Source organism: Rhinolophus sinicus, chromosome 13, assembly GCF_057876585.1.
Source record: "Rhinolophus sinicus isolate RSI-liver-muscle chromosome 13, RSI-T2T, whole genome shotgun sequence".
Lineage (NCBI taxonomy): Eukaryota > Metazoa > Chordata > Mammalia > Chiroptera > Rhinolophidae > Rhinolophus > Rhinolophus sinicus.
Window position 1 is genome coordinate 25,237,040 of NC_142513.1, and position 22,452 is coordinate 25,259,491.

At 49.1% G+C, this 22,452-nt stretch overlaps 1 protein-coding gene across 2 annotated transcripts; it reads right to left on the minus strand.

The window, feature by feature from the left end:
- Positions 1–516: 516 nt before the first annotated feature.
- On the minus strand, positions 517–5,730 carry LZTS3 (leucine zipper tumor suppressor family member 3). 2 transcript variants are annotated; one of them, XM_019733736.3, is made up of 4 exons: positions 5,584–5,730; positions 4,580–5,062; positions 3,375–4,244; positions 517–3,064 (listed from the first exon to the last, which is right to left on the minus strand). In XM_019733736.3, exons 2-4 carry the CDS (start codon positions 5,042–5,044, stop codon positions 2,366–2,368), a joined length of 2,034 nt encoding a protein of 677 aa, XP_019589295.2. In that variant the 5' UTR covers positions 5,045–5,062; positions 5,584–5,730; the 3' UTR covers positions 517–2,365. The 2 variants fall into 2 exon arrangements, with proteins under 2 accessions (XP_019589295.2, XP_019589294.2); XM_019733735.3 differs by having other exon boundaries at positions 5,500–5,637.
- Positions 5,731–22,452: the final 16,722 nt, after the last annotated feature.

Below are 22,452 nucleotides of genomic sequence, written 5' to 3' on the forward strand. Positions count from 1 at the left end.
AGGATGACAGAAGAAATTATCATAAAGGACAGCACTTACCCACAGGGGACAGCTCCCTGTTTCTAGCATGCTTGGGTCCCTACGGCTTTTGGGGCCTCACCACTAATTACAAACTGGTTTTGTCTTCATGTCTATGTATTCTGCCCTGAAACATTAGCCCATCGTTGTAAGGTGGCTCAGGCCACTGCAGGCTGCATCTAGCTGTCCTGCATCACTTGCCTTTTGGCCAGCAGCCTGGTGTCCCGATTCCAGGCTGGAAACAGCGTGAAACCCTTTTGGTGACAGTTTGAACTAAAGAGAAAGCCACTTTGGGCAGAAACGTGGAACCACGACTCCTTCTGGGCAACATGGAGGAGCTTGGGCTTTGAGCCAACCTCCCGGCACGGCCCAGTGAGCGCCTGTCTCTCATCTCATGCTTCCTCTGGGAAATCTGTTTACTCTAGCTTTACCCTCCATACCACCCCCTCACCTAGGCCTCACCTCCCACATCTGCAAAGACACAAACAGACCAAAGAATGCTACTCAAGAAGCTTTCTCCATTTTATTTCTTTGGGAAAAGAAAACGAAGTCTTTCCATCACATATGGTAGAGATATATATTTATATATATTTATATATAATTTATTTTGTGGTTGGAAGTCCCAAAGCTGAGTCTGTTCATATTGTTTTTCTTTTTTTTCCTACTAACACCTTCTCTTCCCCCCTCCCCTCTGGCCCAGGCCCAAGTTCTGGGGTGGGTGCAGTGAGGGGTGAGTGGAATGGGCAGTGATTGCCAGCATGGCGCCCCCAACCCAGTTCAGAGATCTGATGACGGCCACCGGAAGGGGCTGTGCAAAGGGATAGAGGCCACACAGAGGGGCATTCCTGTTTTTGTGGGTGACGCACAGCTTGCTAAACAGTCACCAGTTATAGGAGGAGGCTGGTGAGGGGTTGGGGGACTTGCTCACAGTAGTTGCCAGCTCTCTCCACCCCAAACCCAGTCTTGGGGGTGGGAGGAAGAGAGTGAAAAGAGAAATACCAGGGCTGAGGGCCAAGCCTCCTCCAATTTTTATTGCTGGTGAATTAGAAATTTGCCTTTCCCTTCCTATCTTGAGGAGATGGACTCTGAGAGGGCCCAGAGAGGAGGAAGGAAGTCACATTGGCTGTCCCAACCCCCCACCGATGGCCATGCCAGGCCTATCGTGGGCAAAAGCTGGGCTACCTCAGGGCCTGGGAACCCAAGGGTCAGTGTTCCTCTCAGGTTGCCTTGTTCTTCAAGAGCAATCACAACCACCACCACCACCACCCCCCAAAAACAAAGACCTCAGGCTCAGGCTTGGGCCTAGTGGAGCTTGGAAGTGAGCAGTGCACCAAAGATCAAGCAGAATTTTCTACTGAAAGAAAAAGTGAGGTTTGGGGGAAGAGGTGGCCTGGAACAATGATGTTCTGAGCATGAAAGCAGGAGGCTGGGGGAATGGAATGGGGAAAACACAGGAAGACATCACAGACTCATGACCTCAGGAACTGGGTGAGGGGAGTGCCTGAGAGGCAGGTAGCACTTAATAGCTGTAGTTAGAGCCGGAAAGTGGCCCTGGGTGTGGGGTCCGCCAAGCATGTGGGACTGTTGCCCTTGGATCCTGGCCAGAAGGGGGATGGGTAGAACTAAGAAGCCTCTAGGTGAGCCTTCCCAGGAACAGGAGAGCACATCTTTCCTGGGCACTGAGCCTCCAGCCCCAGCCCCTCCCTCCCCCAACACACACATATAGACACACATTCAGGACCAAGTCAGGCTCTGAGGCCTGAGCCCAAGAAACCTTGGGGGGAGGGGCTGGGCAGGTAGCCCTCTCAACCACAAGCAGGCCATCTGCTCCCACTTGTCCTGCCAATCTGCCCAGGGAGGGAGAATGGTGCAGGAAGGAGAGAGGCCAGGAGCCTACGGTCTGTCTGTCGTTTCAGCAGACCCCATGCAGGCCCCCTCAGGGCACATGGCCTAGGAGGTGAGCACAGAGAGCGCCACTGGACCCACTGGGGCTAACAGTAGCAGCCCAGACCCATCGAGGGGCTGGGGCACCTCACAGCATGTAGGCCTGCTGCCTCCATCTCCAACAAGGGTGTGCCAACAAAGGCAGGCTGGGGCCCTCCTCCCCACTCGCTCTGCCCTGTTCCCTCCTTGGGAGGAGGGTCCCAGTGGGCTGCCCAGAGGGGCAGTGGTAGAGCTGGGAGAGCACTCAGTGGGGGGAGGGGAGGGATCTGGTCAAGGCTGCTCTGAGAACCTCTTTGGTCTGGGGTAACAGGAAATGTGGTGAAGAGAAATGGCAGGAGGGGATACTGGGGATTCTGGCCTTTGACAGGACATTCGTCAAAAGGCCGCATGCCCAGGTCAGGGATCAGATTTCTGTGGACTCAATGCGCTCAAGGCGGGATGGGGTCCAGGCTTTCTTCTCCTCGCTATGTTGGGGGGTGGGTGTGCTGGCACCCCCCGCAGCCCCGCGCTCCCGCAGCCTCCGCTCCAGCTGCTGGTTGCGCTGGTACATCTCCACATAGCTCAGCTGCAGCTGCTTCTGGTACTCGATGACCTTCTCCTTCTCCTCCAGCCACACGCGGCGCTCCTCAGCAAAGCTGGCCCCCTGGCGCTCCCGGGCTCGCCGCTCAGCTGCTAGCTCGGCCTGCAGCCGCCCCACCTCCCGCCGCAGGGCCCGCGTCCCGCTCTCCCCGGCAGCATCCACCTCCCCGTCCAAGGAGACCAAGGAGGCGGCAGCGGCCACCCCGGCCTGCCGGCGCATCTTGGCCTCATCACTCTCGCAGGTGGCTAGCGCATCCTGCGGTTCCGCCGGGTCCACCGGGGTCAGCGCCGGCTTGAGGCAGGCGGTGGGCAGCTCGCCCTCGGCCAGCTCCAGGCTGGCCTGTTTGCTGCTGAAGGAGTCCCTCAGGCTGAGCAGCTGCTCCTCCTTCTCCCGCAGGGAGGCCCGGCCCTCCCGCAGCTGGGAGCGCAGCCCCACGATCTCACTCAGCTTCTGGGACACATCGGCCTGCGAATCCTTCAGCTGCTGCTTCAGGAGGGAAATCTCCCCGGCCTTCTGGCACACCTGGGTGGAGGTGGGTGGGAGAAGCCAGGGTGAAGGCAGAGCTCTTCTCACCTCAGCCCAGCCCTCCTATCCAGCCCCAGGGCTCCCCAAAACGTCAGACTGGGCAGGAGTGACACACGCGGCCCCCTCCTCAGACTCAGGACAGATACTCCCGTCACACCCAACCCAGAGACACCGCTGGTCCTCACAGACTCCTAATGAATGTGCCGCCCCCGCCCCCATTCCTTTCACTCCCCTTGTGATACTGCTCAGGCTTTCTCCAGAGGGAGAGCAGGAAGTGGGTGCAGGGGGAGAAGGTCCCAGCCCGCACCTCCCACTTAGTCTCCTCCATCCGGGGCAGGAAGTCCGCCTGCTCCTTCTGGCAGGCGGCCACCTTGTCCGCAAGCTCCTCCCGCTGCCGCATCAGCCGGGATGCCTCCTCCTGCAGCTGCTTCTTGTCCTGCTGCAGCCGCAGCACCTGCAGCTGCAGGCCCTGCTGAGCGCGCTGGGCGCGGCGGGCCACCTGCTGCAGCTTCCCGCTGCAGCCCTGCCGGAGCTCGGCCAGCTCGCGCTCCCACGCCTTCTGCCGCTCCTCCAGCACCTGGGCCACCGCCGCCTCGCTCTGCTCCAGGCTGCGCCGCAGAGCTGCCACCTCCTGCTCCTTCTCCCATAGCCGCTCCTCTAGCTCCTGGATCAGAGCACTGGGCGAGGGCGGTGAGCAGGCCGCGAAGGGCAGGCCTCCACCTCCTCCCTCTCCCGATCCCAGGTGGCCAGGCCGCCCCATGGATGAGGACAACCCGCTCTTGCTGGAGGCCCGCCCACTGTCGGAAGTCCCCAGGTCTTGGTAGGCCGACCCACCACCGCTGCTGCCGCCGCTGCCACTCCCACCACCATAGCTGGCAGTGCCAATGCGGTTGATGTGGCTGGTGGAGGCACTGAGAGGTGCCAGGTGCTGGCTATAGCTGGAGCTGTAGGTAGGCAGGCTTGTGAGTGAGTTTCGACCTGAGTCTGAGAGGCCGCCCCCACCCCCGCCCGCTGGGGTCATGGTCCGAGACTTGTCCATTCCACCCTTGAGGCCACCAGGGCCCTGTCGTCCCTCAGGGGTCCCGTTGGTTTGTGGGGGACACAAGTTCTGCATGGAATGGAAGTTCTTGGGTACAACAGGCTTGAAGGCTGAAGGCCGAACTAGCGGCTCCGAGCACTGCATAAAAGCAAGGAAGGGGGAGTGGGCATCAGAAAGGGGCCTTAGCCTTGGCCCCAGCCTCTTCCCTGTGGCGAAGACTTGCTCAGCCCCACCTCCCACTTCCACTGATCTCCATCCTGGGAGTTGCTCAGGGCTGGGGCTCCACCTCATGGCCCCCACAAGCCATGTCTGTGACCTGGTCCCACCAGCTGGACTTGGCCTCCAAGGCCCCACCCCACAGCTCCACAGTCTAGCCTCCATCCTGGTGCCCACAACCCAAACTCTAAAAAGGCCCACTTCACCCTCCTCTCTGGGCTGCCTCCCACTCCCAGAAAAAGGCCCTGGGGACTGACCTGGTCTAGCTTGCCAGAGGTGGCCAGGAGCTTAGGTGGGTGGCTGGGCTCACGATACTGTGGTGGGGCCTTGTCACTGCCACCACCGCTGCTGCTGCTGCTGCCACCACTGCTGCCCACTACATTGCCGCAGACGTCTGTGTGCTCACTGCCCCGCAGCTCACCATTGAGGTAGAGGGAATTGGCGAGAGCCTTGTCCTCTGATGGGTAGCGGCTGGGCCTCTCCCTGCTGGTCCCACTGCCACTGCTGCGGGAGCCGGGGAAACTGCCCTGGCCTCCCCCACCCCCTGTGCGGGTGCCCACACTCTTCATGGTGAACTCCTGGGCATGGGCCACCCCACTGCCCACACTGCCCATGGCCAGGCGAGGGTCTGGGGGTCCGAGCTCAGAGGGCCGCGGGGCAAAGGCCAGGAGGGGATCCCGCCCCGGGTCAGCACGCACAGGCAGTGTCTCCAGCTTCGCCATGATTAAGCCAGGTGGGCACTGTGGGTATAGGTGGGAAGACAAGATAGGTCAGCCCCACCCCTGCACCAACCACCCACACTCTGTCCTTCAGTGTCCCCTTCCCTACAATGGGTACAAGAGTTCCCAGACGCACAAGGAATGGGGATGGGGTAAGAGAGATAGCTTGGTAATGGGGGCTGCCTATTGCCCACTGACAAAACCCAAGCCCAGGACACCATGCACATACCCTCCCAGCTTTGCTCAGCTCTGTGTTCCACTCCTCAACCCCGCCTCCTCCTCCATGAGCCTCCCAGACTCAGTGGCCCCCTCAATTACTCACTGGAATTGAGGGTTCTTTACCCCGTGTCTGGGCGCCTACATCCCAACCTCATTGGTAGGGAGATGGGGTTGGAAGGGGACACAGTACCTAAATCCAAGAGGGAACCTCAGAAATTAAAGGAGGGAGAGAAACCCACCCCTATCCAAAAATTGTGGGTGGGGTTCTTCCGGCACCCTAACTTAGGGTGTTGCAGTCAAGGGCAGAAGTGGAGGCTCACTACCAGCGCAGGCTCCTCTCCTTGATTTTCCAAGGGGGTGGGGAGGCCGCCGGGTCCTCAAGCCTGGGACCCTCCGAGGTCCGGTCTGCAGAGGCCATGGGCCTCACTCTCGCAGTCAGGACTGGGCTCCAACCAGCTGCGCGACTTTGGATTGGCCGAGTGAGCCATCACGGACTGCAGTTTTCTCCTCTGAGAAATGGAAGGAATGAAGGACTCACCTCGCGGAGTTGCCAGTGCCAGGTGCCCGCAGGCAGCGGGCGCGGGAGGGGAAAGCGGTCTTGGGGGGCTGGGGAAGGAACTGCCATTGCCTTGCGCCTCTGGGCCACCACAGGCACGCCCCGGCCTCCGCGGCCAGCCGGGTACCGCGACTGTAGCACGTGTCCAGGGAGCCCTCCCGGAGATCTTTCCAAGTTGGCCGCACGGGGGCCTGGCACGGAGGGCCCCCTCCCCGCTCCAGTACCTTGGTAGAGGCCCCCGAGCAGGCTGAGGCCAGGGCGGAGGACGTAATGCCGCCATCTGCCGTAGCCCGCGGAGCTTCCCTACGGGCCTGCCTTTCCCACAGGTGGACGGGGAGGGGAGGGGCCTTCGCACCCAGAGGTGCCCAGGAGGATTCCGCGCCTTGGAACCTCGCTAAAAATTCACTGCCTCCGGGAAGAGTTCTTGGATTACTCCCCTTCCCCACTCCCTATGGACCTTGACCCTGCTCAATGCACCGTGAAGTCCTCTGCGCCCCTCTGTTGGCATGCGGGCCACCCCCCCCAAGGCCAGCCCACAGGAGCAGGGCCAGCAGGGCAAGCAGGGCCTCGGGTTACCTGTGCTCGGGGAGGCCCCACTTCCTCGTTCCTTTGTCTCAAGTCTGCACCTGGGAACACCTGCCCCAGAGATCTGCATAATCCAGCCAGGCAGAGGCAGCAGGGCAGGGGCAGCAGGCAGTGCCTGCCACGGGTGTAGACGCTCAAATACCTGTGCTAGAGATGGCAGCCCCTTTCCCCCTACTCCCATCAGAAACCAGGCAGGGAGCCCTCCTTTACCAAGGTAAAGGGGTCCAGGTGGCATACCCCAGCCCCTTAAGCACTCCTCAGACTGTGCCCACTTCTAATGTCTGTGCTATTAGGCCCCAGACCAGGGAAGCCTGACAAAACTCTTGCCCTTCAGGAGTCTTCTGGCCACCACACCTGGAATTACAGCCTTAGGTGGTTGGAAAGTTCATCACCAAGCCAGTCAACAAAGCCTTTGTGAAATTCCACTCTCTCAGTGTCTGCCCCTAGGTGTGGAGAACAGCACTTTACCACCTTCCTCCCTTCAGCCAATCTGTCCCCCAGGGAGTAATTTAAGTGCAGACTCTGTGAGAGGACTGCCTTACTTTGGCGCCCTAGGTTCCTCTCCTGCTTCACTATCCCTGTTCTGCCTCCACTCACAGTATACTCCAACCCCGCTACCCCTCAGCTCAGAAATCCCCCTCCTTCCCTAATCACGACCCCCTTCTCTCACCATCCCTGGTGCAGTGTAGGGAGTAGCTAAGGACTGGGAGGATGGAGGCTGAGTGACCTGAGGCTTGGAACCCATGGGAAGGCTTGGGCAGGGTTTGTGAGCAAGAACCGATAAAACTTCCTACCGATGGGTTTCAGGGGGTAGAGGCAAGGAGGATCTGGGCTGGGGCAACAGTGTGGGTGTGACACACTTCACATGACGGGGGAGAATGTTTGGGGAAAATAGGTGCTCTGGGGAAGACCAGAGAAAGGTATCGCTCATGTACTGGATAGACTGGGATCATCCACATTCATGGGTAGTGTGGGTGGGGCCCAGCATGGAGCTAGGGTGGCAGAGCCCCAAAAGCCTGTGAGGCAGTGTGGGAGCAGGAAGAAGGCCAGGGGAAGGCAGGCCCTGCAGACCGAGATGAGGGGCTTCAAGAATGTGGGGACAGCGCTGGTGTTAAAAAGGGGCTAGGTAAAAGTGGCATTGGAGAGTGTGCCCTGGACTTGGCAGGTGGAGATGTCACTGGTGTCTCTGAGAGAATGGTTTCAGAAAGATGATATAAGGCAAAGCCAGACGACAGGAGTACAGGGGTCTGGAGGGAAAGATGGGAGGTTCCCTGCTAACAGATCAGAGAAGGCAGTCATCTAAGTGGTTTGGGAATCAAGGGCTTTTTTCTAATTTTAAAATTAAACATGGTAGAAACCTGAGTGTGTTGATATGCCAAAGGAAGGTGCCAATAGTGAGATCAGATATCTAGGCAAGGGGCTAAGCCAGAGGTCTGGGTGTGGGCAGGAGCAAACCTCAGATGTGATCATGTTGATCATGAGAGTGACAGGGGATAATAATGTTCGGGAAGGTGCTTTGTAAACTGTAAGGTACAGTATAAACATGCAGTACTACCTTCTCTGAGATCCAGGAAAGAAGAAATCTGACTATAGGTTGGGGCTGGTCATATGCCATTCTGCCCCATGGTTTCCCTGGAACGTGTGTGGTTCCCAGCCAGGTTCAGATATCCAGAGTTCTGGATGGAAATGAGGTCCCAGGACTGCTGCTTGTCTGCCAACCCACAGCAGCTCTCCCTCAGGCCTTGCTCCCCAAAGAGTTTCTTGCCATAATTCTAATTTGTCATGGTCAACCCATGTTCCTGCCTCTTACCTCTTCCCAGCTTGTTTCCTTAAAACTCCAGCAGGGAGCTGGCAGGAGAAGGAGGATCATATGTTTTCTTGATAAGCAGAAAGAGCCCAGGGAAGGGGTTGAACTTCGTCTATGGGTCAAGATCCAGAAAGGGCCTGGGTAGCTGAGAAGGATCTGCAAAGGCGGCCTCATGGCATCAGCTCAACAATCTGGGATGACAGCCTGTTGCCTGTCTCTGCCTCTATCTCTGCCCATCCACCCTAAGTGCCTGGGACATTACACACATTATTAGCTGTCACAAAGGGGCCAAATGGACTCTACCTGCAGTTACATGGGCAGGTCCCTCCAACCCCCAGCCCCCTACATGTGTCCCTCCACCCTTCTCCTCAGGTCTCAGAGGTCCCAAGCCCAGCCCTTTCACCCCCTAAAGATCTTAGCAGCACATCCTGCCAGCACCCTTGCTGGGGGCTCCTCACTGGCCTTTCTTCCCCTGCACTCCCTCCCCTGTACAGCTGCCAGGAGACTTTTTCTAAAGGGCAAAGCCGATCTTGTCCCTGCTCTTGGGCAGCCAAGTTCTTCCATGAGCAGCGCCAAACGCAGTAGACTAGACAGAGTTCTGGAGACATCAGCTCCAAGTGTAAATTCCAGATCACTGATTAGGGGTGGAATTGCATGCAGGTTACTTCACCTTGGGTTCTCACACCTACCTTACAGGAATCTTAAGAATTAAATATATTATGGGTAAAATGCCTGGCATTCCTCTCAGCCCCCAGAACCAGAACAGAGTTTGTAGCAGAGCCGCCAAGGCCTCTCTGTCCATCACATTTTCCCTGAGCTTAGCCCCTCTCCACTCCACACACAACCTTTTCCCAGATCTGTGTGTCCATCCTGCATCCTTCAAGGCCCAATTCAAATGCTGCCTCCCTGGAGAGCATCCCTGATTTCTCATAGTGGGGACGGGTCTTGGAACACTTGGCTTAGGCTACTCCAAGGAGATTTCACTCTGAGGTTTCCCTGGGGCTGGCCTGTGGGTGCCCCAGGGGGCACAGATGGCAAAGTCCTGGGGTCTCTGGACCCTGGCACTGAGGTGATGCAGAGAGAATACGTGTGGGAATGCTAGTTATAAGCAATGCAAAGAGGCAATGAATCCACAGGGAAATCAGGAAGGGCTTCTGGGGAGAACTAAGAGAGAAAAGAGATCGGGGGCACTGTAGGTCTTTTGGGGGTGCAGAGGTCTCCAGAACTTCTTAGTTGGGATGTATGAGGGGAGATCCAGCTTTCCTTGGCGATAACTGGGAAGGGGCCCATCCACTAGATCCTGGCTCTGATGAAGCTGGTGTTTAAGGACTGAGGGGGCTGACAGCGCCCCCCCCAGCACACACACACACACACACACACACACACACACACACACACGCGCGCACACACGAGCCTCCGCGCGGGGGGTGGGGGTGGGGGTAGGATGTTTGCCATTCACCAGCAGCCCACGGGCCCCGCAGCGCCGCAGATAGAGACCCCTGCCACAGGCCGTCCCGAGAAGATGCCCAGGGGTCTCTGCAGTGGGGGGAATCCCGCCCGCACCTCCCGGAGCTCCCCACCAACGCGTGTGGCCCTGGGGGGCGGGGCGCAGAGGGAAGAGGTGACATAATCCGGGCCGCACCCCCTCCGGCCGCTACCTCCTCCCAGGCCCTGCGAAGCATCCATGACATCATCGGCCTCATCTCCACTCCCCTCCTCCCCGGGACCCCAGCAGCGGGACGCGCCCCTTCCTCAGCTCCGGGTCTGGCCCGACGAGCCTCGCCGTGCAGCGGGCACAGCGACAGGTCCAAGCCGAGAGGGGCGCCGCGGTGGGCCTGCCTCACTTACTCGCTGTCTCAGGGTCCGGCGCGGGGTCTTCGGCGCCGACGCCACCGGCCCGGCTCGCTGGCGCAGCCCGAAGCCCGCCCGCCGGGGCGCGCGGCGCGGGCCCGGCTCCGCTCCGCGCCCCTCCCGCTCCCCGCCCGAGCCCCGCCCACCCGCGGCTGCGGCAAACGCGGGTCCGCCCTCCAACCACGCCCCCCCCCGGGGCAGCCAATCCCTGGGCTGGGGCGGGGCGCAGTGCCTTAACCCCTCGGTCGCTGAGTCCTGGCCCGCACTTGGGACCCCTCCGTTTCACCTACTCTAGGGAGCCGCGAGTCTGCCCTGAGCTCCGTCCTCGGCTCCTTACGTGTTACCCACCCCCAAACCCTCCAACAAATACAGTGGGACCACACTCTCCCTGAATCCTACATCTTTGGAGAAAGGGAGGAGCCCCTCTCTCTTGGGGAAGTGGCTCCCGACGTCGAGCCTCGAGCCCCATTTCTCTCCCGCTCCTGCTCTTCCGACGCGGCCTCCCACCAGACACCTTGATACCCCGCAGGTCTGCAAGGAGGGGCGGGGCGGACCGTCAGGGGTGGACCCGACACCTCGGAGGCAAGACTCGCTCCCTCACGGAGACCGCAGGCGGGCATGTGGGAGGCTTCCAGGAGCCGTGACTGCGTCCCTCAGCAAACCGAGCCGATTTGAAATTTGCTGCTCGCAAAGGCTCACCGTCCGGGGGAAAAGGCAGGCGAACGAGGAAAAAGATATACATTACAGTCCAGCAGGGGGGTTTGAGTGTTTTCACCTTGTGCCCTGCACCTGACATGAGGCTCGCCCCCGTCCCGCACGCTGGGGTGAGAGAGTGAGGTGGGGACATCCTCCCCGATCTGGAGCATCAGCTTCGGACGCGCATGCCGCCTTCTGTGAGGAGTCTTCATTCTGGCCCTGGTGGCCCGGGGAGGACTGCCCGGAGGAAGTGGTCGGCCTGGAACTGGGGCTTTAGCCTTGAATAGGGCGGGGAAGCAAGCCAGGCCTAAGGTTCAGCATTAGCCAAAGCCTGTAGGTATAAAGGGTCTGCCCTAAAAACCGCAGCGCCTCCACTCAGGCTGGGACTTAACACATTGTATTTCTGTTGTTAATAGCTGATTTATTTGGTTATCTGTCATCCTATTTTATAGTTTTTATTTCTTGCTATTTCCTTTCTTCTGAATTTTTTTCATAATTTGCTTTTATCTTCTATAGTGTTTTGCAAGGCTGAAAGCCTGTTTTTAATTCACCTGGTAGTTGCATGTAAGTATCAAATAAAAATAGTTTATATTCCACAAATTATTAAAGTCAACGACAAACCAATTTTATATTTCTCTTTATGTAACGAGAAATTTAATGTGCCTTTCCATTTCCTGGTCTGCTGCCCTCACACCTACGTACATTTGTCTACTTAATCCAGGATGATAGACTCAGTTTTTGTTTACTCTTCTTTTTAAGCCACTAAATCCTTGTTTCAATCATTGTGTTTTGGCTTTTGCCCTTTGTTTAATTGGTACCAATGTCACTGCCAATTTTTTTATGCTCTAATTTTTCTATTCCTCATTCAGACCCGTCTCCCATTTGACTGGTGATTTCAGGGAGGACTCCTAAATGTTATGTTTTACTAAGCCTTTGTCCTAGGCGAGAATGCATTCTACTGTACACACAAATGGTGGCTTGACTGTAGAATTTTTGAGTCCCAAACTTTTCCCGTCAAGACTCTCTTGTCCTTATCCCATTATCTTTTGGCTATTAAAATAGTATAGCAAGTACGTCTGAAACTAATATACAGTTGACCCTTGAACAATAACGGTTTGAACTGCACAGGTCCACTTCTAAGTGGATTTTTTTCAATAAATATATTAGAACATTTTTTTGAGGTTTGTGACAATTTGAAAAAACTCACAGATGAACCGTATAGCCTAGAAATAGTGGAGAAAAAAAGAGAAAAAGCCAGGTATATCATGAATGCATAAAATATTTGTAGATACCAATCTGTTTTATCGTTTAATAAAATATATACAAATTATAAAAAGTTCAACTTATCAAAACGTACACACAAATATTTAGACCATGCACAGTGCCATTCGAAGTCCAGAGAAATGTAAACAAACATAAAGATGTGGCATATATGTATAACATACAAAATATGTGCTAATCAACTGTTTATTGTAAGTAAGGCTTCTAGTGAACAGTAGGCTATAGTAAAGTTTTTGGGGAGTCAAAAGTTATATACAGATTTTCAACTGTGCGGGGGATTGGCACTTCTAACCTCCCCGTTGTTCAAGGGTCAACTGTAGCGTCAACTGTATCTCAAAACTAACTAAATAAATAAAAGGTAGCAAATCTGGGCTGGTCTGTTTCAGGTGAGCAATTTGCCTTGTGCTTGTTGGGACTTTTCCTTACCCTCAAAAGTCAAACACTGGGCTGGTGGTTGAGGTGGTTGAAGCGCTATGCTCCTAACACCTGAGGTCACCAGTTTGATTCCCACATGGGCCAGTGAGCTGTGCCCTCTACCACTAAAATTGTGAACAACGGCTCTCCCTGGAGCTGAGCTGCCATGTGCTGCCATAAGTGGGCCGGCAGCCTGGGAGAGCTGCCCTGAGTGGCCCACCGATGACTGGAGACTGACTGCCTCAGCTGGGGGAGCGCAAGGTTCATAATACCAGCATGGGCCAGGGAGCTGTGTCCTACACAACAAGACTGAGAAACAACGGCTTGAACCAGTTGGGGGGGAGTTGGCAGAAGGGGGGGAAAAAGTCAAACATTTTGCCAGTATAAGTCTGTGTGGGCCTTTTTCTATTAATTTTGCAGAAATAAAAGGTCTTTTCAGCTTAGAAAAGTTTTCATCTGTGTTCCTGTCCATTCTGCAAACAGAATGTTTTGCTTTTTTTCCTCTCCTAAAATTATTACCTTGTCAATTAAATCTCTGTCCTTTTTTCTCTGCATCCTGAGAGAGTATCTCAAGTTTTTCTTCGTCATCACAGATTTCATTTTTTTCAGAGTCAAGGGTACTCTTTGTTTTTCTCCAATAAGATATTTGATTCTGCTTGTTTTCCTTTCATTTTAGCCAATGTCTACCTCATCTGTCTTGATCTCAATCTCTCTTTACAGTACTGTTTCTATTAGGTTGGTGCAAAAGTAACTGCGGTTTAAAAGGTTAAAAATTGCAAAAACCAAAATTACTTGGCACCAACCTAATAATTCATAGAGAATGCGGCTTTGCATCTTAAGAACACCAGGAAAATAAGAGAATACTGTATCTGATTCTGTTCTAATGTATGAAAATCTTGACAAAGTGGATCATTTTCTGGGAAATAAAATTACAAAAATAAGAAAGAGGTTGAAAACATTACTCAAGAAATATGTCCAAAAAAAGGCTCTGGGCTCAGATGGTTTAATGGAAGAATTCTCCCAAACTTTCCATAAATAGATAATCCTCACCCGGTAAATCTGTAAGAGCCCAGAAAAGTTAGAATGCTATTTCATTTTATGAAGCCACAATTCCCCTGACACCAATTCCCAATAAAGACAGCATGGTTCAGAGGGAAAAAATTCCTAGATCATTGTATATGAAATAATCCATGGGTTTGTTAAATAAGAAAAACATCGTGGATGCCAAAAAGTCATTCAGAAATCAATACCCCCCCAAACAAAAACCCTCATAATTAACCAAGAACAGCTGAAATTAAGACTCAATAGTCTGTGCTACCTTGACATCTGGTGAAAGCAGAAGGGCCTCGATGGCTTAAGCGAAAGTTGCCCTAGCCAAGTAATCCTTAGCAGAAGGACCAGCTGCAGCGCCTGCTTATCTCTGAGCAGTGGGTTTCAGTTCTCTGCCAGCTGGTGGAATCATTCAAACAAGCCAACTGCATCCCCTGCAGGAAGTAGGGGACACCTTACCCTCTTACTGTTACAAAGCCTGCCCCCCACAGCCTCTGGTGGTTCTGTAATAACTAATGCAACATCTGTGTGGTTTGTGGTGCCCTCCGCCCCCGAGCTATGAGGATATGTAAATAATAAACTGTCAAATTCACCTGTTCCGTGTCAGGTATTGTGTCTGGCCACGCCCAGAACCCTAAGGTGAAAATCCCTCCCTCACCAATGGAGTAAAGGGAAGGTGATTAAAACAAGAATCTATCATCTCAATAAAGCTGGGAAAATAAAGAAGCAGCAAAAGCCTATCAGACTGACAAAAATAAAAAGACTGATGATATACCATATGGGTGAGGCTGTAGGAAAATAGTAACTCAGTGTTTTTGATAGTATAAATTGGTACAACCTTTTGGGATGACAACTGGGTATATATAAAAATATGAAATGTGTATTTCCTTTGACTCAGCAATTCCATTTCTGGGAAGAAATGCCATCACAAGTAATATGACAGATGCATGAAGATAGTCACTGTTGTACTGATTGTAATAGCAAAAAAACAAAAACAAAAAAACTAAATACATCTATTAATAGAAGATCGATTAAGTGAATCACAATGCATCCAATACAATGCAGCAATAGAAAGCTATGTAAAAGAATGACACGGATGTCTATATATTGACATAGAAAGATGACTACATTAAGTGAAAAAAGCAAGTGGCAGAATTATATGTATGCATACTATACTCAACTTTTCTATTATTTTAAAAAGTATATATCCATGCATAGAAAAGTCCGGAAACACACATCACACTACTAAGTGGCTACCTTGAGATGGTGGGATTGCAAGGTGTAAGGCAAGAGGGCACTTCTGTAATGTTTGCATTTTTTTACAATAAGCATGTATTACTTTTGCAAAAACAGATAAAAAAGATAAAAAAGTTTGCTTAAAACAATAAAGTTTTGTACACCTGAAACTAATATTAATATATATATATATATATATACATATATATATATATATATATATATATCAAACAAATATATATATTAAAAAAAAGAGAACCACTCTCAATTAGGATATGAGAGATCTAGCAACCATGTGGGTCACTTAAGCATTCACCCAACCTTCCTATGATTCATTTCAATTCTAAAATTCTGTGATTCCCCTACCTCCCCATTCTCCTACCATTTTTAATTTTTTATTCATTCATTCATTCTGCTACTATCAAGATGTGTAAAAACCTTCTTTTCCTTCCTATCTCATCATTGGGATTCCATGATTCAAAATAAACCCTTACTCTGATTTACAAAACAAAAATGAAAAACAACAATAAACAGGTGAGTAAACTCTGAACATAAATAGCAGACTATTAAGATATTAAATATTTGTTCAAAAATCCCTGCCCCAATGGAGTTTGCATACTAGTGGAGGAGACAATAAGTAAAATACATAATGGATTAGAAAGTGATAAGTACTAAGAAGTTGAGATTTCTGGGGATCCCAATTCTGGATAAGGTAGACGGCCTCACTGAGGAGGTGACATTCAAGTTACAGACTTGGAGGGAAGGGAGGAAGCCAAGTGTAAATCTGGATGTTTCTAGGATGCCATCATTTTAACTATAATAAAATGAGCTCTTCTTTTTCAAGATTTTTCGTTTTGTTGCACTAAAGCTTCCAAATAGAAAAAGCTACATAAACATTATTTTAATTATAATTTTAATAAAATCAATAACTATAAAAGGAATTGAAAATCTACCTTTTTAAATAGCACTAGCCCTAGGTTGTTTTATGGCTGAATTCTACCCAATCTATCAAGAGATCATTCCAAATCATAGGAAAAGATGAAAAGCTCCCAAATTAACTTTATAAAGGTATAACCACCTTAATGCCAAAATCTGACAAATGATATAAAAGAAGAAAATCATGGGGCAGCTGGATCGCTCAGTTGGTTAGAGCGCGAGCTCTTAACAACAGGGTCGCCAGTTCGATTCCCACATGGGCCAGTGAGCTACGCCCTCCACAACTAGATTGAAGACGAGCTGCTGCTGAGCTCTCGGAGGAGTGACCAGATAGCTCAGTGGGTTACCATGTTTCCCTGAAAATAAGACCCAGCAGGACAATCAGCTCTAATGCGTCTTTTGGAGCAAAAATTAATATAAGACCTGGTATTATATATTATCGTATTATAAAGACCTGGTCTTATATTATAGTAAAATAAGACCGGGTCTTATATTAACTTTTGCTCCAAAAGACACATTAGAGCTGATTGTCTAGCTAGGTCTTATTTTCAGGGAAACATGGTAGAGTGCGAGCTCTTAACAAGGTTGCCAGTTCAATTTCCGCATGGGATGGTGGGCTGCGCCCCCTCCAACTAAAGATTGGAAACGGCGACTGAACTTGGAGCTGATGGGCCCTGGAGAAACACAGTTCCCTAATATTCCCCAATTTAAAAAAATAAATAAAATTGTGATTGATTTACCTGTCTTCTCCACTAGTTTGTAGCATCTATGTAGACAGAATCCTTTTCTAAGATTCCATATCCCCATCTTAATATTCTGCTAAGCAGAATGATGGCCCCCAGAGATGTCCAAGTCCTAATTCCCAGAACCTGTGACTACATTAGGTTACATGGCAAAGAAGAATTAAGATTGTAGATAGAATCAGATTTCTAATCATATAACCTTAAAATAGGGAGGTTATCCTGGATTACCTAGGTGGGCCCAATGTAAACACAGGGTCGTTAAAAGTGGAAGAGGAAGGCAGGAGAGAGGAGGGGAGATTTGATTATGGAAGAATGGTTAGAGATGCAACATAGAAAGCTTTACAGGTGGAGGAAGGGGCTCTGAGCCAAGGAATGTGGTGACCTCTTGAGGATGGAAAATAGCTCCCAACAGGAACACAGCCGGACCTTGATTTTAGCCCAGTAAGATCCGTGTTGAACTTCTAACCTACAGAACATTAAGATAATGAATTTGCATTGTTTTATGCCACTAAATTTGTGGAAATTTGTTACAGCATCACCAGAAACTAATCAAGCACAAAACAGACGAGCTCAACATTCATTTGTTGAATGATGAAATTGCAAAAACCCTGGGTCTATAGATAAATGGGTAAAAGGTAGAAAAAATTCATTCACAGAATACAAAAGGCCAATAAGCAGTTGAAAACATTGACAGTCCCTCTGATATTGAAGGGATGAAAATCAAAATAAAATCAGACTATTGTGATCCTTTGGGATCCTACCCACCATGTTATCCAGAAGAGGACTTGGGGCTTCTTCTCTGGGATGACTCAGCAATCCCAATAACCACCAAACACCAAACTGGGGGGCAGACAAGGCACTTTAATCCATGCTAGAGTTTGGATGTTTGTACTAAAGCTTTTTACAGCTGCACTTGCTTTATGAGGAAATAAAAACCTTGGGAATTGGGCCAAAAATTCCTGGGAATAACCAGTAAAGGTCTTGGAGGTTATCTAAACCAATGTTAAACTGTAACTGAAACGTTTATGATCCAAGTATGCTGGGGTCTTTTACAAACTGTTTTATAAGCTGATTAGCTGGTATTTACACACACACACACACACACACACACACACACACACACACACACACCCAGGCCTGTGAAAAATAAAAGTTAAAGGAAAAATACAAAAAAATTATTAGATTATATTCTCCTTTTTACCACTATTCTTTACTAATTGCACATTTTACCTAAAATAGAAGATGGTTTATGCTTTTATGTTCCCCAGGGCCCCTGTGTAACGTTTTTCTTTTGTTTTTACATAATGGATGCGTTGTTTATGTAATACTAACACTGTACCTATATAATGTAAACTTCATTGCAAGATATTAAGAAACAAAGTAAAAACGAATACAAGCCACCACCCCACCCACCATTCCAAGTGAGTTTTATGTACTCACATCTATCTGTGAAGCATGCTGGTCCTTCTTAAAGCCTCAAGCAGAATAAAATGATTTTTGCATCATGGAAATTATGGTCATGCTCGAATCTTTAATCAATTTTATGGAAACGTGCAAGCTCTGAAAATGTTATCAGATTTAATTTTTTACAAAAGCTGGGATAAATTTGCCCAGCAGAAGGCCTTCTTTGTAAACTTTTTACATTATCATTGCGGACAGACATGGCAGTAGCTAAATGAAACTTATTACCTGCCTTTGGGGCCCGAACTTCCTATGCCCTTCACTTACTATTTGCCCATTTTTCCTCTCCTGAGTTGCTATCACCCAGCAAGGACAGTAGCTGAGATGTGGAAAATTAAGAATTTCCCAATGATGATGGATTATATGGTCAATAATTTCTCATCTATTCATATTTGTTACTATGGCCTATTTGATATGAGACAATATACACAAACTAAAAAGGCACCAAGACAACTGCCAAACTAGACATCAAGCATGCGTCTACACAACCACACTGTTATGTGAGTTATACGAACTGTGGGGTTTAGCTCAACAAAAAAGTGCCTTGACTCACCTTGTTGATGAGAATGAGTTAAAGGAAAATAAAACAACAGAGGTACTAAATCTCAGTTATTCCGTTACGATACAATTGGCACACTACTAGTTTTAGTTTTGGTATTATTATTCTTATTATTATTATGAAGGTGTCTTTTTTACCATGTTAGAAATATAAGTCAAATTATAAAATCATGTTAAGAAAGTTAAAATGACTAAAACCAATCAGAGTAAATCTAGCAGGCTCCATGCAAAAGGTTATATTTAAATAAATTCAACATTATAGTATTGGTATTTGGTAGGTTCTCTTATAAGTTTTCCTTATACATTTTGCTGTAATGAGTAATCAAATAACGTATTAACCAGCCACAAATTATGTATGGTGTCAGAATAAACCAAATAAAACTATTTTGCAATGTCACTACTATAATTGAAATTGCTTTTGGTACAACTCTTTGACAAGTTATGTATGATACACAACTCTTTACCCAAATGCTGATACTCATCCCTGTCCTCAATAAAAAAGGAAGAGCCTCCTTAGAACCCTGTTTTTCAAACTGTAGGCTGAGATCTGTTAGTGGATTATAAAAATCAATTTAGCCACCATCAGCAATGAGACAAAACAGAGAAGCAAATATCAACATGCATTAAATCATGGTAAACAAGACTACTGTGAAACACTATATATATATATATATATATATATATGTATATATATATATACACACACACACACACACACACACACACACACAATCGTGTTTCCCCGAAAATAAAACCTAGCCGGACAGTCAGCTCTAATGCGTCTTCTGGAGCAAAAATTAATACAATAAGTTAATAAAATAAGTTAAATAAAATAATAAAATAAAAAATTATAGTAAAATAAGACCAGGTCTTATATTAATTTTTGCTCCAGAAGACGCATTAGAGCTGTCTGGCTAGGTCTTATTTTGGGGGAAACACGGTATATATATGCACACACATATGTCCTTAATGTAAAATGGGTTTTTTATTGAGAGAGAACTGTCAAAAAAGTTTGAGGGGTGGCCAGTTAGCTCAGTTGGTTAGAGCATCGTGTTGATAACACCAGAGTTGCCGGTTTGATCCCTGCATGGGCCCTCCTTAAAAAGAAAAAAAAAAAGTTTGAAAAACACAGCCCTGTTGGAATAGTCATCCCCAGTCTTGGGGCTGGGACTTGGGACTTGAGGTGTCTGGGGTATGCACTTGTGAAGGGTGGTGGTGGTACCCTCAAACAGTACACAGACGGGTGTGGAGGAAGGAATTGATGGAGTAATGACAATTTGTGGGATACAATGACCGCAAAGAAGGTTTAAGAAATGAGTTACTGGGGCGGCCGGTTAGCTTAGTTTGTTAGAGCGTGGTGCTCTTTAACAACGTTGCCAGTTCGATCCCCACATGGTCCACTGTGAGCTGTGCCCTCCACAACTAGATGGAAACAACTACTTGACTTGGAGCTGATGGGTCCTGGAAAAATACAAATAAATAAAAGTTAAAAAAAAAAAAAAAGAAATGAGTTACTGATTCAAAGTAATAATTAAACATTGCCCTCAAATATAGCCCAGATCTCTGGGCTCTGGGTCCCAACCTTTCTGCACCATCACTCCTTTCCTCCCAACATTCCATGGCCCTCAGTGAACCACAAGCCTTTCTATTCTCCACACCTGTCCTCTGCTCAGCCCAGAATATTAAGACATTTGGCTGTGCACTTGATGGCTGGGTGACTGGTGGTGTCCGTTAGACGAACACCACTGCCCCCGCCCCTACTTGTGGATGGGGCCATGTCTTGCTCACTGCAGCAACCTGGGGTGCTTAGGTTGCTGCCTTGTACTCAGTAGGGCTCTCCACAGATTATGTTAGTGTTTTGTTATTTTAAACACATTTTGCATGTGTTTAAATAATTTTCATGTTACAAAAGTCCAACATGCATCCTGCACTGGTACCCGCGACAGCGAAGAGTCACTTAATTGGGTGAATGGAGTGACTATTGGTGGCCTTATGTGGCCCAGCTTTTTGGGCCCCTTTTCTGAGGCTCAGTTTGAGTCAAGGATACATGAGGCCGTCTAGGGCTCATTGTTTTTCATTTTAAGCTATTTGTTATGGGAAATTTTAAACGTGTATAAAAATAGATGCAAAAAACCTCCATGTACCCATTACTCAACTTTAATAATTTTCCAACTCATGGCCAATCTTGTAAATAATCATTTTTGAAAAGACGAGTTGTGTTACACAGGCTCTCTAACCAGGGGCTTGTCAGTAATAGGCCTTGAAGGTGCATAAAAAAGAGAAATTGTGATAGAACCAAACTGAACTCGACCAGACTGGACTTTACTGGGAGCAAGTGGTATCCACAGACCTGTTGGGCTGGGCTGTGGAGGTAAGGTACCCAGAACAAGCAGAACAAGCATTTTGTAACTTGGGAGTTACAAAAACCAAAACTCATCTGATTGGTTAGAGCCAATAGTCCAGAGTTCCTGATGTAGGAGGAAAATCTAACTATGTAAGAGGGGTCACACAATGGGTAAAGGACTCAGATAGGGTCACCGTCAAGTCCTGGGTCCCTGGCTCTGAATCACCATCCTTCAGTCCTATCTACATCCTCCGCCACCTGAGATAATCACCCAGGTGCTCCAAGACGAATGAAAACTGTGCCCTCAGGAAGAAAAAAAAATAAAGGTAGTAAATAAGCAAATATAAATCCATGGTACTGAAATGTTTATAATGTTTTAGTATGGACAGATCAGTAATGTAAACATTTTAATACTATGTGGGTCTGGTCTTTTTTTAAAAAATAAACTTTGTTGGGGAATATTGGGGAATAGTGTTTTTCCAGGACCCGTCAGCTCCATGTCAAGTCGTTGTTTTCTTTTTTTTTCTTTTAAAGATTTTATTGGGGAAGGGGAACAGGACTTTATTGGGGAACAATGGTCAAATTGTTGTCCTTTCAATCTTAGTTGTGGAGGGCGCAGCTCAGCTCCAGGTCCAGTTGCCGTTGCTAGTTGCAGGGGGCACAGCCCACCATCCCTTGTGGGAGTTGAACCGGCAACCTTGTGGTTGAGAGGACGCGCTCCAACCGAGCCATCCAGGAACTCAGCGGCAGCTCAGCTCAAGGTGCCGTGTTCAATCTTAGTTGCAGGGGGCACTGCCCACCAATCCTTGCGGGAGTCGAGGAATTGAACTGGCAACCTTGTGGTTGAGAGCCCACGCTCCAACCAACAACTGAGCCATCCGGGAGGCAGCTCAGCTCAAGGTGCCGTGTCAATCTTAGTTGCAGGGTGCAGAGCCCACCATCCCTTGCGGGACTCGAGGAATTGAACTGGCAACCTTGTGGTTGAGAGCCCACTGGCCCATGTGGGAATCGAACCGGCAGCCTTCGGAGTTAGGAGCACGGAGCTCTAACCGCCTGAGCCACCGGGCCGGCCCAAGTCGTTGTTTTCAATCTAGTTGTGGAAGGTGCAGCTCAGCTCCAAGTCAAGTTGTTTCCAATCTGGTTGTGGAAGGCGTAGCTCACTGGCCCATGTGGGAATTGAACCAGTGACCTTGGTGTTACGAGCACTGCACTCCCACCACTGAGCCCTACTTTTTCAGGTATAAAAGCATTTAAAATAATTTCATGTTTTAAATTTGGGGACTTTAAATGCTTAGAAGTATTTAAGCAATGATGTTTAAATGCTTGAAAAATTATAAGTGGTTAAACCTGAAAGTATTCATTTATTAGTTGTGAAAGCAGCTTGTGTATATTTATAAAAATGTTAATTGCTTACTATTTGAAGAATAGTTCATTTGATAAATTAGATGAGCAGATTGATCACTAATTAATGTACAAAGGGTCATAGGTTTTCCCTCCAGGCTAAGCCCTTGGGACATAAAGAATCTTATGGCCTGTGAGGAAGAGATGTGCCTTTCCCCACTCCTGGCCTGTGGCCAGTGTCTGGAAGGTAGAATGTTGGGGGCTGGGCCTGCCACAGCCATCTTGCTACCTGGAGGACAGTGGCTGAGGGCAGTTGAGGAAAAAGATGGAAGG